General features: G+C 36.8%; 1 protein-coding gene across 1 annotated transcript in view; it reads right to left on the reverse strand.

Annotated features, from left to right (window-relative positions):
• Positions 1–18,539, reverse strand: part of FAT1 (FAT atypical cadherin 1) — a 116,142-nt gene that overhangs the window by 59,522 nt on the left and 38,081 nt on the right. The window contains exon 3 of the mRNA XM_040966234.1: positions 4,874–5,188. Within this exon, the coding sequence (XP_040822168.1) occupies positions 4,874–5,188 (315 nt within the window). The remainder of the gene's footprint in view (positions 1–4,873; positions 5,189–18,539) is intronic.

The raw sequence follows: 18,539 nt of genomic DNA on the forward strand, positions 1-18,539 counted from the left end.
CTCCTCTCTTGTGCTTGAAATTCCTCTTTCCCATCCCTAACAGAGCACAAGGTAGAAGGAACTTGTTTCTGCAGGAACCAGCCTTAAACAATTGAACATTCTGGGCTTTTGTATCTCTGCTGCCATGAGCAGCTGCACACTTTATTTCAACCAAAGCAGCAAATCTATATGCTGATACTGGACGTAATCAAACAAAAAATGCTATAACAATATATGTGGTCAACACATTATGTATACAAAAAGGAACACAGAATTTTGCCTGTATGCTGAAAAAGAAAACACATTGACACCTGACATATAAGTAATATATGCATTATTTGAAGTACAGAAAGTAGTTTCCGACATCAACTAGTTGAAGATAAACTTTTCATATTAAGTTGTCAGAGGGCAAAATTTAGAATATTTCTGAATCCCAGCAGCCTTTTTGTTGTATTTTTACATTTTCTTGTCTAATTGAGAGAGAAGAGAGAGAGAGAGAGAGATCTCCCACGCACTGGGGTTCTCTACTCAAATGCCTGCTACAGCCAGAGTGGAGTCAGGCTGCAGTCAGTAAACAGGAACTCGTTCCAAGTTTCTCACACAGGTGGCAGGAACCCAAATACTTTAAGCCATCACCTGGTACCTCTTAAGGTAAGCATTAGCAGGAATCTACAGTCAGAGAACCTGGGCATGAGCCCAGGTACTGTTATATGGGATATAGGTACCCCAACTGATGTCTTTAATGCCGAAATAAATGCCTGCCCTAATTGCCTTTAAAAAATGATAATTTGTCATGCTATGACAAAAGAAGAAAACAGCAATGAGATGTATTTCTTCTTTCCAAAATGACTTCTTGTAGAATCAATTCAAGTTTGAACAAAATGTTCCAAGGGATTACACATAGCCTCTCAACACTAGGCTATTATTTTAAAAATAACAAATGTTATGTTAACTCTTCTATTATTCAATATTTTTCATCAAGTACAGTCATACTCCCATATATTCATCTAATTTTATTTCTTGGTTTCTAATACAACTCTTTTAAATTGTCCCCACAATATGACAAACATCCCCTACTTCTCTCCACCAACTGATACTTTAACAACTTCAAAATCAGCCCATAAACTTTTGAGATTTCATCTTCCTAATTATGCCTACCAAGTCAGTCTGTTTCCCACTTGCTCCAGATGAGTTTCTGACAGAGTACCTTGTGTACATCTGTTTCTCTTTGTTGTCTCACTCATTGGCCACAAAGTTTTTAAAGTATTTAAGTGCTATATGTAGCACAAACTCAGTAAATATTTCATGCAGTAAATATTTCATGCAGAAACATTTTGAATGATGATGAATGAATTTAGGTCCTCTCTAGTCTGCTGGAACTACGCTAAATACAGTCCCAAACTAAGTTCTACCGCTAAGCAGCCAACAGATGCACATTATTTTATCAAATCTGCATATCCAAATAGGATGCAGGATCCACCTACTAAAACCTTGCTTGGCCTACAGGAATACAGCAACTGTAATGCATGCAAGAGGCAGTGGTCCCTTGCTCATAAGACTTGTGGGTGGTCTGCACTTGGCATAAACAAATCTTAATAGGAGCACAAAAATGTTTACCACTAATTACTATATGTTAGAACCCAGAACCAGTTTTTCCTACAACCTCAGAAATAAATCCTTTCTGTGTCCCAGGTCTCTTGGATTTCTAGCCCAGTGACTTTTTCATTAACTATTAAGCAACATGATTTAGGGTCTCCAGGTGCCGCTGTGGACTAATAAATCACAAGGACATTTCTCCTAGCAGTCTTCTTTCATCAGCATCGGCAATCGAGCCCCTCTCCTCCTCCCTACCCGTGAAACTCATCTATCTGCTGCAAGTAAACCTGCTTTAAAGATTCTAAGAAAGATGAAGACCATATATTTTGGATTATGACGGTCAGACTTAAACTTTCTTTTTAGTTGGGAGAAGAGAATCTTACAGAAATGGCTCCTGTGAAGTTACAGCTACCATGCTCTTTAATGATGCCCATGCAAAATAAAACAGTAATTTCTTGCACTTCATATAGATTTTAGGTGATCTGTGGCCTGGTTTTAGTCTTCTTTCCTAACCACACAGCTCATACCACACTTTACAAGTACTCCTACATTCTAAATATAGCGATCCCCATTGTTATCAGCCTTCAACTTGGGAAGTGACAATGGCTCAACTGGCTAATCCCCCCCTTAAAAGCGCGGGGATCCCATGTGGATGTTGGTTCATGTCCTGGCTCCTATACTTCCTTTCCAGCTCCCTGTTTGTGGCCTGAGAAAGCAGCAAAAAATGATCCAAAGCCTTGGGACACTGCACCTGTGTGGGAGAACCAGAAGAAGCTCTTGGCTCTTGGCTTCCAATAGGCTCAGCTTTGGCCACCGCAGTTATTTGTGGAGTGATCCAGCAGACAGACAATCTTTCTCTGTCTCTCATCCCTCTGTAAATCTGCCTTTCCAATAAAAATGAATATATCTTTTAAAAAAAGAAGAAAAGATAACGCCTCTTTGTAAAACCCTAGTGAGCATTTTCCTGCTGTCCTGATACCACGTAGGGCCTAGGAGTTACTTGCAGACTCCTGGAGGAGTCTTTTCCTGCTGAAAATAAAGAACAGCAGGGAAGTGGAAGTCTTTGCAGATGAGTATCCTAAAGAGGCATTATAATTAACAGATTCAGAAGGGAATAGAAACACTATACTAACCACGTTTCTACAAGAAGAAAATGCCACAGTGGTGGTATCATTTCAGAGGGTCCCAGAACAACCCAGGTTTCCAAGCTCACACAATAACATAAATGACACAATTTCTTTAAATGTATACCTACTACTTTGCCTTATTTCTATTCAGTTTAGACACACAGTATCTGTTCAGATATCCACTTTTTGCTTGCTTGCTTACCTGTCTCTTCACAGACTTAACCTAATCCGAAAGAGAAACCAAAGACATACAAATGATGAAACCGTATTTAATGTCTAATTAATCCAACAATTTTAAATGAGGGGTCATCATCACTCCAAGGCTTTCACTTTTAGACTTCACTTTCTAGCTTGCTCAAAATTGAGACTCTCTTCTAGGCAATGTTTCCAGACCTCAAAATCCTATAAAATTCCTACAACCTTCTTCTAAATGTGATATGGTTCTAAGTTCCTGCTTTTAGTTCTCTTTGATTTTATTTCAGAAAAGAGAAGGATCAACAATTAATGACTATTAGTGCAGCACAAAACAGTGAATAGCCTCACTGCTAAAACAAGACTGTTATTAATCATTCACAGAAGCTGTTTGAAGCTTTCATGCTGTTTCAAGTTTTCATGCTCTTAATTCTAGCCCTTTTTCTTGGGCCCAGGACACCTTACCCTTATCCTTAACACTTCCAAGTAAGTGTAAGATTCTAAATATCTTTCCTGTGTAATTAAATTATGATAATGATCAATTTTCAAAGAATTTAAGCTTCTCTTTCCTATCTCCATGAGAGAAACCAACCAGAATTGTCTCAAAGCAAAAAGCAAATGTTGAACTATATGTACTCCTAACAATCAAGAGACAGTCTATATACGTCAGCTTGAAAACTTAACACTTGAATATGCTTTTCCAAAGACAAAATATTACACGTATACATGGTCTCCACTGGATATCTTTCTATGGTTATTTGCTACACGGATCTTAAGCTCGGGTCTCTTTCCACCTTAAAGAATGCTTTCAAGTTAAAAAAAAAAAAGAGAGAGAAAGAGAAAATAACTAGAGCTGACACAAACAAAGGATAATAAAGGCTAATAAGAAATTTGAGGATGCTTCCTAATTTTTATTTTTACATATTATTTCCCTGATATTTCAAATACAAAGCCCAATAACTGAATAGAATAATTTACCCTACAATATGGAAAGCCAAAATAATAATAATAATAAGCACAAAGTTCAAAGCATTACATAAATTACTGCACAGATCTTCCAGTTCAAAATTTTCTGTTAATTAGATTCTGCTGACAAGTATTGAACAGCTGTATGATATTTTTGTTTAAGGTCAATAATCTATATAATGAGCAGTTTTAATAAAATTATTCTCTTAACATCCTACAGGGGTTCTTATTCTAACTTTTCTAGTAAAGTATATTACACTTCACACACCAAGTTTTCCTTTCATAAACCTGAACTAAGTTTTTTATTAGTTAATGATAACTATGTAAAGCATCTTTTATGGAAACAATATAAAAAGACTAAGAAGAAATAGAATGTATCATGAAATGGCAGGAAAGCAAAGAGTGGAATTTTTAAAGTGTTTTGAGAGAGCATTTAAGAATCAACGAGCTGTATTCTCAGAAGGAAGGGAGGTCACAGACACTGCAAGAAGGGAAGCATTGAGAAACAAAAGGTTTATCCATTAATTCAAAAAAGTAACCAACATCTATTTGAAGATGCTTCTGATCCCTGTCTGAAAAATTATAGCAGTGCTCTTCAGAAAAACATTAAAATGTCATGTGTAAACTAGTTAATTGTGAAATGTATTCTCCTGATATGCTGTATCAAAAGCAAGGGTTTAAAAAAATCTTTAGCAGTTAACAGATCCTGCTCTAAGTTTAAACAGTATCATTTTCTATGAACTTAAGAAATTTCATTAAAGTAGGAGCTATCAATGAAATTATTTTCTTTAACCTGAAAGTGTAGATTTCTCTAATGAGCAAAATAATTAGGCTGCTTTGTAAAAACAAGCATGGATGAAAAAAGGTTGGGTGGACTAAATTTTCATCTAAAAATAACGGTATTTTTAGCAAAAACTAAAGGGAAGTATGCCAAAGATAAACACTTAATGTGTAATGTACCTCACATAAACAGAGTGCAAGCAAGAACCATTCATATAACTGTACTATCATACCAGTTTTAGGATGGATTGCAAAGAATCCTTGTGGATTTCCACTTGTAATTTTGTACGTCAGCTTGTCATTAGAGCTAGAATCTGGATCAAATGCTTCGATTTGGATGACAGACACGTCCTTGGGTGAATTTTCCATTACTTCTGGATAATAAACAGGCTCTGATGTTTGGGGTGCATTGTCGTTGACATCTTCAACCTCTATGTAGATCTCGATAAACGACGAGAGAGGCACGACACCCTGATCAGCTGCATAGACTGTCAGCCAGTAGTGGGAGGTCGATTCGCGGTCCAGCCGGTCTGAAGTCTCTATGACACCTGGAGAGAAAGGAGGAAGAGGAAACCATGAAGCAGTGTGAAGGCAACAGCAACAAGTGTCTCTCTGAGAAGAGTCAACTTAAGAAAAAACTGACTTACTGGCATAATCTCGACCCTTTCATTCCCAAAATTTATCTTTGTATTATTGTTCTTATGGATTATTTTCCACTAATGAAATTTTTAACAACATTCACAACACCACAATCCAGATTGTCTTTTAGAAACCCTACAACTTAGTTTTCCAATAGATGTAAAACACTAAGCATTTCTCTTCCATGTACAGCAATGAAACCAGGTGTCTCAATCAAAAAATCAGTGTTTTCATGTATCCGTTTAGTTTTTAAAAATTTGTTAATTATTTTTATTACAAAGTCAGATATACAGAGAGGACGAGAGACAGAGAGGAAGATCTTCCATCTGATGATTCACTCCCCAAGTGAGCTACAATAGCTGGTACTGCGCCAATCCAAAGCCAGGATCCAGGAACTTCTTCCGGGTCTCCCATGCAGGTGCAGGGTCCCAAGGCTTTGGGCTGTCTCCCATGCAGGTGCAGGGTCCCAAAGCTTTGGGCTGTCCTGGACTGCTTTCCCAGGCCACAAGCAGGGAGTTGGATGGGAAGTGGAGCTGCTGGGATTAGAACCGGCACCCATATGGGATCCTGGTGCGTTCAGGGCAAGGAGTTTAGGCGCTAGGCCACGCCACCGGGCCCTCCATTTACTTTTTAATTGACAAAAAAATTCACTGTTTACAGCAAAATGTGTTAAGATACATGTAAATTGTGAAATGACAAAATCAAGCTAACTAACTTGTGCATTGCTTCACAAACTTATTTTTGTGGTGAGCTCATTTGAAATCTATTTTCTCAGCAATTTTCAATAACATAATTTGTCGTCATTAACCACAATGACTGTGCTGCACCCATATAATTTAAATATTTCCTTAGTTGAGATTAATATCAAAAAAGGGCTTACAATTAGAAAGCTAATAAATGTGAGAGATATTATCATAGGCTGAATGTTCACTGCATTTAAAAGCCTAACAATGATCTATTATGGCTTAATTAATTCCTCTGACCCCTTAAAAAGGATCTAGGATGCTCCTTGTAGAAAAGTGAGAATGGAGCTTCATAATGCCAAACAAAGCAGTCAACTGGTCTCAGCATCATACAGCTGAAGATAAAGTCAAACATGTTTCCTTTCTCCCCTGATACAAATATAACCTACGCATACTCAAAACCTAGCAAAACTCTATTAGCCTGCAGTCTGAAATGACAATCCCTGCTAGGTTCTGCTATTCACTGCCCCCACCACTGATACAAACGAATGGGGGGATAATGGGACTACATATTAACAAACTGAGATATGAGCTCCTTTTTGGGTTCCCCACTTTATAAAACTACGGTAAGAATCACTTGACAGCATAGACGAGAAAAATTCAAGTTGAGTTCTAATCCTCCTACACTTCATGTTGCCTAGCCACTTTTTAAAGCTTGAGTTCCTCTAAATGTGATTATTTTAAGAACTGTAACCGCAAAGTTGATCAATATTTACCACATGCAAGGCACTGTGATAAATATTATTACATGCAATATCTTACTTAATCTTTACTTCTAACCTGCCTACCCTGATCAAAAACTCAGACTCAGGGAGATGAGAAACTTTCCCAGGCTCACAGCAAATGGTAGAGCTGCAACTCAGACACCACAAACCCTGGACTTCAGTGCTGGCAAACTTCCCTGTCACTCCTATTGTTCAATGACAAAAGCAGAGCAAACAAAAAGGAATGTGGTGGTAACTGAAAAGTTAGGTCAAACATCATATTTTACCCATTTTTTTTAATCTTAGTATTTACAGGCAGTATATTAAATAGTCATTTTCCATAGGATCAAGAAAATAATAATACATTATGAATTTCAAAGTGAAGATTTTTTCAAAAATTTTTTTACTTTTATTGGAAAGGCAGATATATATATAGAGAGAGGAAGATCTTCTATCTCTGATTTACTCCCCAACTGGCCATAACAGCCAGAGCTGAGCTGATCTGAAGCCAACAGCCAGGAGCTTCTTCCCACATGGGTTCAGAGTCCCAAAGTTTGGGCCGTCCTTAACTGCTTTTTCAGGCCACTGGCAAGGAATTAGATGGGAAGCAGGGCTGCTGGATTAGAACTGGTGTCCATATGGGATCCTGGCATGTGCAAGGTGAGGACTTTAGCCAACAGGCCACCATGCTGGGACCTAAAGATTTATTTTTATTTGAAAGAGTTCCACAGAAAAATGGAGACCCACAGAGAGATCATCCACTGACTGCTTCACTCCCCAGGTGGTCACAACAGCCAGGGCTAGTCCAGGCTGCCAGTAGCCAGGAGCTCTGTACTGGTCTCCTCTGTGGGTGTAACGGTCCAAACATTCAGGGCACCTCCCACTGCTTTTCCAGGCTATCTGCAGGGAGCTGAAAGTGGAGAAGCCTAGACTTGAAAAGGTACCCCATGTGGGATGCTGGAATCATACCCACCACGTCACGACGCGGCGCCAAGCTATTTATTTTCAAACATGCTCTATTTCTAGTCTGGTCTGTAAGAGTCCAGACTGCAGTGCATAATTATGAGCTGTGTTCTGCTGAGGAATGCCTCTCTCCCAATCAACTGGGCACACAGCCACTGCCTTCCTTACATACTCCCCTCCACCTCTCCAGCCATAGTCAAGAAATTTTCATGCACTCAAGTAATCTTTGGATATTAAAACAGATATAAACTGTGAGACAACAAAGTGACTATTTAAATACGGCAGAAAATCAGTACAAGCTGTATTATTAAGTATTAAAGAGAAAGATGTCCAGTGTTCTCATTTCATGAATTCTTGGACTATGTACTTTTCATGTAATACCATCTTGTGATTGTTAACAATATTTATTAGTATAGGTTTTAATTATTATTTCTACATATTTTAATTATAAACATCTTTAATACAACTTAAAGAGAATTACATATAGGAAAGGACAGCTGACTGGATAATCTTTTAACCCACCCCCTCAAACTCATGACAATTAACAAATGTTCACTGCATGCCAATCACTTTAGAGTGGCTTTTCAAGCATTAAAACATGTGAAAGATACTGAAGTTGTATGACTTTTGCACCAGCTTTATATAAAAGGGTAGAAAAGTTTGCATAAATTAAGCAACTCACTAAGCAATAGAGTGATTAGGAAACAGCCAGACAGTCTGGCTCCAGAAGTCAGGATCTTCTCCATCAGGCTGGGCCATTCTCATTATCCACCTCATCACCCTGACACTTGACAGCTTGGTGGGACCATAACCTTGATGAAAAGCTGCAAGAAGTTTTCTTGTTTTCATTTACTTTGAGAGAAGAGAGTGAACGAGACTCTTTGCACTAGTTTAAACGCTCCCAACAGTTAGGACTGGATAAGCCAAAGTCAGGAGACAGGAACTTCACCCAGATTTCCCATGTCAGCGGCAGGAACCTAACTACTTCAACTGTCACCACTGCCTCCCAGGGTCTATATTAGCATAACGCTGAAGTAAGGAGCTGCAGGTGGACAACAAATCCAGGCACTTCAATGTACGTGGGTATTATATCTTAACTGAAAGCTAAATGGCCGCGCCTGCATGTAGTTTTCAATTGCTGACACAAGAGCCTCCTGGGTGCCTGAAAGGAGAAGATAGGATTCAAAGGCCTGTTAAGTTGCAGAATGTCAGGGGACAGAGTGCAAGAACTATGTTCACTGCTGACAAGCACTATAAATGCATAAAGCAGGTGAAATGAACACTTCGGGATGCAAGACTGTTTTGTTTTCTACTTTTTCTTCTGTCTACTCAATCACAATATACATCTCTCCCAAGACGCTCACAAAGAAACTTCGAAAGCAGGCATAAAGCTCTAACTACCCTAAGTCACAAGGTCAGAGTCCATGAGCTTCCCATGGCGATTCTAGAAGGACAGATCAGATCCCAGAATAGGCTGGGAAGCAGTCTACACAATTTGGAGGGGGGAAAAAAAAGCCAGTACAGATTTAGCCCTAGGATCTCAAAATAAAGAACTGTAGAGTGGGAATTCCTTAGAAATCCTCAGGGCCTTGTTTTTATATGGATGAATTGATATGTCAACTTTAGGAAGACAAACAGGTAAAATTATGAATCCAGAGCGAAGTACCTCATGACTCAAAAGCTCGGCAGGAGCCAGATCACTTGTTTTTTTTTAACAGATCAGTTTTCTGAAATCACCAATACACAAGGCAGCTAGCAGTCTGACTGCAAACAACATGCATTCTTCAATCCACTGCAAGTTCTTACTCCTCTTGCTGTTTTCAGACCTTTCTAAAGCCACACAGCTAACACACATGGCTTTCAGGTAGATTTCTTTTGTATCTTACAGTTACATTAACTTACTCAGTTACACATACAATTTTTAAAATTTCCGTTATAAATACTTCTAATTAGTATTTTCATTGCAGAAAAAGACAAAAATGAAACCAAAATGTCTAGTCATCATTGGGTGTGAATCAAACAACCACACTCATTCTCAAAATTCCATCCTCTTATTTCTCTTGTTCCCTAACTGTTTACCAATCAACTTTCAATTGTCACTTTTGAGTAAACTAGGTAACTAACTCATAAGATCTTTAGTTTTTACATCTTAAACACATGATCCACATAATACTTCATGTTTTGGGACATACATCTCCCTCCTGCCATCAAATATCTTCCTCTCTTTCAGTTCCCTTCTTCCTCAGCTGTCTCTGCGCCTCTTCTCTGCTCCTTTGTTCAATTTCAGAGACAGCAGCAAAGTATACATAGAAGACACCGAAGCCTAGGTTGGCCACGAAGACAGAGTAGCTGCAACCTTATGCCTCCCATGGAATACCTTCCATCCACAAAAAGCATCAAAGGCAGGGACACCATGATGTCTATCCAGAACACAGAAGCTCAGCTGAGACAAGTTTCACCCAGCTGCACTGCCAGGAACCATCCCTTTATTGTAATGAAGCATTTGTATAAGTAATAAATGGCTGGCTTTCCAATCTCCATAACAAAATGAGGACACTTAAAAAAAAAAGTGGTTAATAAGATGAAGAATTTGAAAGAAGCCAGAAATCTGGAGGTAATAAGTAAAAAATATTTATCATTCTAAACATACTCTCTAGGATTTCAAAACCACCACCAGATGTCACTATGGAAACTGATTTTAAATATGCATATTATGGAAGAACTAGGCTGAAGGGAAAGAAAAAGAACATGCAATTACTAAAAGAGCTTGACTAATGTAATTGAAAATACAGCCACACCAAAATTTCTTTCTAGAAAGATTCATTATAAATGTCCATATATTTAATTAAACAGGTATTGATGTTTACTTCCCAATGCCTGATTATTCAACGTTTTTAGGATATAATATTAGTGGCTCCACGTAAATGATTCAAAGGCAAAGATTTCTAATGACTAACTCCTCCTGCATCATTAATAAATAATGTGACTGTTATCTTAAGTACTGGTCTTATATAGAAAAGATAGCATGCTTTTCGATGCAATAATTTTAAAGCAAAAATAAAATAAGTTATTATTTCTGCCAAAAATAATCCAACTGATCAAATTTCATGGCACCGAACACTTTTCTCCTTGAATTTTACTATTTTATTTAATATTTCTTGGTCCCCTATCAAACCTTAATGCCAAAGCTTCCAATAACATCTTGTTATTTCTGATTCTTCCACTCCTCGAACCCCAAAATATCCATAAACAGTTACAACATGACAACATAAATTTGCAAATTCTACCCTGTTTCCTGATAAACTATCTTACCTACTTTAAAAAAAAACTTTTCTGGGACCAAACTAAAGCAATGATTTCTGAACAGCTGTTTTAGTCACACACAAGAACTCTTATATGTGAATCACAATGTCTTTTAAATTTTTATTTGAAAGCTAGTAAGACACCGATATAAAGATGAGACAAAGAGCTTCCAGTTGCTGACTCACTCTCCCAAAAGCTTCACTACAGTCACTGAGCCAGGCTGAAGCCAACAGTCCAGAATTCAATCCAGGTCTCTTATGTGTGTAGCATGGAGGACGCAAGAACTTAAGCCATTTTCTGCTGCTTCCGAAGATGCATATTAGCAGAAAATGGAAGAGAGAGCTGGTACTCACTCAGGCACTCGGATATGAGATGTGAGCATACCAAGAATGGCATCATATGCCCACATCCAAACCTCTAATTTTTTATGGTATTTTCCCTATTGACAACAATGGACTTTACTTCAACAAATGAACTCTTTTGAAAACATACATTTCCACAAATATAAAAACAATACTCCTTAAAAACAGAAATATCATCTGCACACTAGAGACCCACAATCTATAAAACTACAATCTACAAATGGCTACCTAATTAAAATGATATAAAATAGAAATTCTCACAGTAAAAATGTTTTATTTGTTTTCATGATAACATGCAAAAATAGCTATAAAATTAGTTTGATTCAAAAAGCAAAATTTCTGAAATTTGACCCCTAAATAAAAGAACTGTACCAGTTAGATACTTCACCTGCAGTATGAATTGCTGTCTACTTGATTGGTGTCCAGAAGCATAAGACAAAGAAAATGTAAAGACTGGCATTGGAAGATTTTTGTAGGCAAAGAACAGGCCAAATTTTAACACTTTTAAAAACAAAGTGTTCCATTTCTGTGTACATATATATGACTAATCAAAATTTTAATTGTTTGAGCCCACACAAATAAGGTAAATGCTAGATGCTTCTGATTTTTAAAAGTCAAAATAAGCCAAAGAAAGTAACCGAACTTTGAAGCATCCTACATAGGCCACACAAAGCACTAGGTGAACTGAAGTACTACACAAATCAATGGCCATTTTTCTGCTCTCTTGCAGTAAAAATACAGCAAATCATGTGTAATTTATATCTCTCCAGCTTAACGAAGACCATGCTACTGATAACCATGACCCATTCCTTCAAAATCAATGACCTGCCATTTTGAGAGAACACATTTGTATTTGGGGAACTAAATAAATTTACCATACTGATCAGGAGGAGGCCGTGAGTATGAGGGCGCAGAGTGTGTATTGTGTGTGTGCATGATGTGCCAGACATAAACTTGAAGTACTTACATTTTAACTCGTTTTTTCTTTAAAGCAATCCTAAACAGAAGGCAGTAAACAATCCCCATGTCACAGGCAAGGAAGCTGACAAAATGTCAACAACCTGCTTAATTAAGGTCACATACTTCTTTACTGATGGAACCTGAATTCAATTCCAAACAGTTAGGCTCCAGCAAATCATGCTACCCCTCTGTGCATCTCTGGCTGTCCTCTAATTGGACAGAGCTTAAGGAAACTCTAAACACAGATTTTACCAAAGCAGTTGCGACTTCAGTGGAATGAAAAAATGTATTGGGTTGATGGGGAAAAAATGGTTCATGCTATTTTCCTAACGGTCACGAATCTGAGTAAAGCAGCACAATCCACAATGTCAAGGACAGAAAGGAGACTAATATATACTACACAGTTTTTTTTTTTAATAAAGGAGATGTGTGCAGTTATATGAAAGAATGAGATGTACAAATTTAATACAAAAATTATGCATCTTTTAAAATAAATAAAATATCTTTATTCAAAAATGCCCTTTTAAAAAAAATTTTTTTTGGTATTGGAAAGGCAGATTTATAATAGAAAAGAAGAGACAGACAGCAAAACCTTCCATATGCTGGTTCACTCCCCAATGGCTACAATAGCCAGAGCTGAACTGATCCTAAACCCAGGAGCCCAGAATCTTCTTCTGGGTCTCCCACTCAACTCCCAAGGTTTTGGGCCATCCTCTGCTGCTTTCCCAAATCATAAGAATGGAGGTTGGATGGGAAGTAGAGCAGCCAGGACATTAACCAGTGTCCATAAGGGTTTCTGGTACTTGCTAGTGGAGATTAGTCAACTGAGTCACTGTGCTGTGCCCTCAAAAATGCCTTTCAAATTAGACGTATATAGAAAAAGACACACAATTACACATACATGGAAAAGAGGTCTAGAATATGGTGATCAGAGAACAACAATGAAGACCCAATAAAATATTTTTCATATCTATACATTTGTATGACAAAATGTATTTAAAAATACATACATGTATAGCAAAAGTGTAGCAAAATGAAGTTAAAAATGCATTTTAAAAATGCATACAACAAAAAGAAAAACTAGTGTTGCAGTACACTAGCGTAAGTCACTGATTATAACACCAGCATCTCATTGGTGCACAGTTTTAATTCTAAGCTGTTCCACTTCCAATCTAGCTCCCTGCTTATAATGCACCTTGTAATGCACTGAAGACAGTCCAAGTACTTAGGCCTCTGCCACACACATGGCAGATCTGGGTAGAGTTCCAACGGGCTGCTTTGGTCTGGCTCAGCCCATGTGCTTGTGGTCATGTGCAGAGTGTTCCAGAACATGGAAGATATCTCTCTCTCACTAACTCTTTCGAATAAATCTCTCTATCCCTACAAAATGTCCAATAAAGTGTGAAGTATCAGCAGTCTTTAAATTTTGCTAGAAACTCCTTATCTTAGTTTTTCTTTTATTATAAGATACTTTAAATTTCATTGTGTATATACATGCATAAGGATGTAGCTTGTTATTAGACACACATAAATAAAAAAATGGTACTAGCAGTGAAACAAGATTATTGTCATCTCACATAATTATATTTTGCTGTTTTTACAGCAAGAACAAGTGAAATTTATTCATGTAATATGGATCTCAAATACAATTTTATGTCTTATGGTTCTCATCCTGTACCTCAGATGACTAGACCTGTTCAACCTCCATATCTGCTGCTTTAGAAGAACACCTACTTCCATGTAGCAACTGCTTCACGTAACCTCAGCACATGTACAACAATGGATATTCTGTTCTTTTTGACAATTAACATTTCAAAGTACTTATGTATGAGACTATTTAGAAATTTTTAGGTGTAGGACATATAACTAATTATATTGCCCAGAGTAAGATCATAAGTTATGAGTAAAGGGAAAGCTTTTCTTTTATGTAACAACTGTCAATCTGCATTTTCATTAGCTTCCTATTTAAAATAATCAATTTAACTAAAATATCTCTACCAACCATTTCAACTAAAATTGTTTCAATAATTTTGACATTAGTTGAGGAAGATTTTTCCTTGCACACTTACTAAAACTTGCCTTAGTTAATTTCATAATCAGATTTTAAGCATTACGTTCCAAGCCTAGGGATTTCTGTTGCTTTGCAAAGAGTCATTCCCAGGACAAGCTCTACTAGAACATGTTTGCAAGCTTTGTTGGGAAATGATTCCAAGTTTTAATTTCTATGTAAGAATCATTAATACTGTTAATGAGGGTTTTCATGGATAAGCTCTCTATTTAAAAGCTGATCATTCAAGCATATCAAAGTTATCATTTGAACAACTATTAGTTGGGTAAACTACATACATAAGAAGCATTAAAATAAACATTTTACATGCCAAGAGCAGTGTTTCTATTAGTATGTTTCGCAATTTAGGAAATATAATTTCAATGTTGATCACTTTTTAGCTAGCATTTACCAGATACACACTTAACTGCTTTTTCATGCATGCCATACTATTTAACCATCACCATTATTGTGTAAACTTGATCATCACCCCCATTTTCCAAAAATGGAAACAGAGCATTAAGCCTGAAATATCATTGGTCAGAAGGCACTTAGTCATAATCAGAAATTAATCAATGAATTACCTTGGTGGTTAGTCATGCAAATATTTTATATCTAGTAACTCACTTAAGTCTCCAACATTAAATGAGCTGTCCTAAGTAGCCCAACTTCAATATCAGAGAAACAAGATCTAGAAGCTTGATGATTAGGTGGCAGAGTCCACACTTGGAACTACCCTTGGGTGGGTCCCATGGGACTGTGGAACTCTCTCAACAGTCTGGTCAGATTAGATTCTCCAGTCCTGGACTCTTCCCTGTAAAGTGTGGGTAGGTCATTCAACATGTTAACTAGAATTTATTCGTATTGGTCCACGATGAGAAGGGATGACACAAACTAAGCCTAACTAAGGTAGGGCAAATAGATCCCTGTACGAAGCTCATGTGGTATAAAAAAAGAAAAACAGATATGAGGGAATCCAACACTGTTCTATAGGCAGAAAGTTACTGGATTGATTGTATCAACCTTGTATATAAAATTGCACAGATCAAATAAAAAATTAGATGAAACACAAGAAATTTATAGTAATAATGAGTATCATTGTGAGGCTATATTGCAAACTATACTGTGAACAAGACGGCCCTTCAAAATATAGAGCAGCAGATGGTGGGTCCTTAGTCATAAACAGGATAACAGTTATACAAGTTTTTGATAGATCAAAATGGATTCTTTAAGGAATATCCCTCCTTAGGAAAAAAAAAATCTTGGTGACTTTTAATAATCTAATTGTTAATACTGAAATAACAGGCTTAAAAATATCTTTATCATATAATGTCCTTTTCATCAGCAAGAATTTTATGTAATTTTTAAGAGATTACATGCTGTTAGAATTCATCTGGATCAAATCACTCCATTACACCTGCTTTTATTCATCCAACAAACACATGGCATGTGCCAAATATTGTTTAAAGTGCTAAAGAAACAATAAAAATAGATGATCAAATAATTTAATCCCTGGAACAACAAGAAAGGAAGGAAAAGAAGAGGTACCTGATCCAAGAAGAAAACAGAGCATTTTAACAGTTACTTTAATAAACACCAATTCCATTTATTTGATAAAATCTCTTACATAAATGCCAAACCATGAGCAACTAACTCAGCATAATATAATAATGTGATTTTAAAAATAAACTTTGTAACCTAAACAGCGTGGGAAGGGCAGAAAGAGGTTATTCACTAATACATGATAGATTATAGGGATGAGGAAATTTTGTTTTCTTTTATCAATATGTTCTAGCTTTTCCAGAAGAAATTTATACAAATTGCATAAAACCACTTTTAAAACCACTGTGTACATATAGGGTTAATCCAAGTTGTATCAACTTAAGAATTTCAGGAATGTAAAAACAATCCTTAAAAATTAAGAGTGACTTACAGGTTTTCATAAGCCCATAAGCCCAGTACCAACTGCCTAAAGCATTTGTATTGCAAAGTGTGTTCTAATAGGAAGACAAGGCACTATTCAGTGAATAAAATGTCAGTTGAAATGATGGAGCCCCATGCCAAACTCCTCAAAACACTCCTTTACTAAAGAAGGAATGGAATGAGATTCCTGCTGCAGTCAAGTGTTACATAGTCACTGTATAAACACAGATCTTTCCAAAAGAGACAGTTGCCTCTAGAGTCCTAGAAGGCACATGGCTGTTAGAAGGGCAGGTCTTCATTTTTCTAAACTTTTTTTAGAGGAAGGTGTGTTCTACATAAAACAAATATCAACTGAAACACATAAACCACCCATTCAGTTTTTGACACCTGTGGTCATGCACCTATATGAACTACCTTTCCCTTCCACTCTCTGGTTTCCAGTAAGTTAAGAAAAACTGCTTCAATATTAAATTCTATTTTAACCATGGAGAGGGTTTTTAATTTCAAAAAATCAAATTATTTTGAAATTAGAGGAATAATTTCTATGAAATTTTGTTACATTTCACATTCAATTCACTTCCAAATCCAATAGCTACAAGAATTCTGAAACTTAAGTTAGATCAAGCCAACCTAGTCAAGAATTGATTTATGCTAATAAACATTTAAAATATATCAAACATTCCTAAATGTTATCCTAAATTCACTGCCAAGATTCTTATTTAAATCTTGTAAGGATTAAGATGAAATTACCTCTTGTAAATACATATAACCCTTCACCTTACCTGTGCTCTAAATTTAAGATTTTATTTTAATAAAGGTCAAACAAATATATGTAACTGAAGATTCTAATTTGATATACATTTCTATATTCACAAGAGGACACGCATGTATATATGTATCAGTGGATTCTAAAACTAAGATAGAAGTTATTAAAACTCAATAAAACTAGAATATTGAGCATATACTCACCAATAATTACAAGCAATATTCTTCAGTGGTAATGCATATTAATGACCTCACCTGCGCTAATTACACAAAAAAGGAAACAAAGACCATGAAGAACTGTGAAACAACAGGTTAACGCAGCTGCAGAAAGCCTGTGAATTCATTAGTCCAGATGCTATAAAGACTTAAGTTTTCCTTGAGAAAATAAAAGACAGATAAGTGAGCCTCAGTTGTCACACATCTACATTAAACATTATAGGAACTTCCAGACTCAGACCCCAACCATGAAGAGAAATGCACGTTCCATTGTCTGCCATGGAGTCCATGTACCAAAGATGAGCCTCCTCAGTGGCTTAGACAGAACAGTGGACAGCATATCCAGGTGCACATGGAGGATATGGCAGTCCACCAGAACCTGCAGAGGACACCTGGTACCACAAGAGAAGATGGAAGATCTTTCTCTGTCTCTCCTTCTCTCTGTAAATATGACCTTGCAATAAAAATAAAATCTTAAAAACAACAACAAAAAAAGAATGAACTAAAAGATCCCCAGAAAGCCTGAAAATCCGAAAATGACTAAATTTATATTCACGGCTACTGATGAGACTACCATGAAAATAATGACCATGTACCTGCAGGCATACTTCCAAAAGAAAATGTGTTTAAGGGGAAATCTTAGCATGGAATTGGAAATATTTGTGCACCAAAATAAAAGTCCCGTGAACCACCTGCGAGAAGCATCTTTATTATACATGGTGATTTCTTTAATGTTCCTTTCCTTATCTACCACAACCACCGCTCCACCCCACTACCGGAAGAAAACAAATCCATCTGCACTCCCAAATAACATTTACAAAGGCACGCACAGGTAGTTGACCCCCTGGGTGAACAATGCTTTATGAAGTTCCAAGCACAACTTCAGTGCTTATAGCATGGCATTTAGTTATCTTACATGATCAAATAAAAGAAGCAGGGAAGAAAAATTTTTCAAAGAGAGCAATAAAAAACATTCAGTCCAACCCTCTGGTTTTACAGATGAGAAGGCCAGGGTCATCAGGTTGAAGAGCTTGAATCAAAGCTATAACTTGAACCCACGTATCTTTAAATCTCAGCCGTGTTCAGGAGTGGCACCTGCTATTCAAGTACACTCCCCATTAACCCACATTCTAGCCAAAGTGAAATAAAGCCCTAAAAAAGCAAGGGTCAGTGCTGTAATCTCAGAGTTAATAATTTGCCAACAAAATTCTAGGAAAGTTTAAAAAGTACTCCTAGCTCTACTTTATCAACAATTTTGACTTGATCAGCCTTCC

Source organism: Ochotona curzoniae, unplaced genomic scaffold (genome assembly GCF_017591425.1).
Source record: "Ochotona curzoniae isolate NIBS_2020 unplaced genomic scaffold, NIBS_Ocur_1.0 scaffold_4505, whole genome shotgun sequence".
NCBI classification, from domain to species: Eukaryota; Metazoa; Chordata; class Mammalia; order Lagomorpha; family Ochotonidae; genus Ochotona; species Ochotona curzoniae.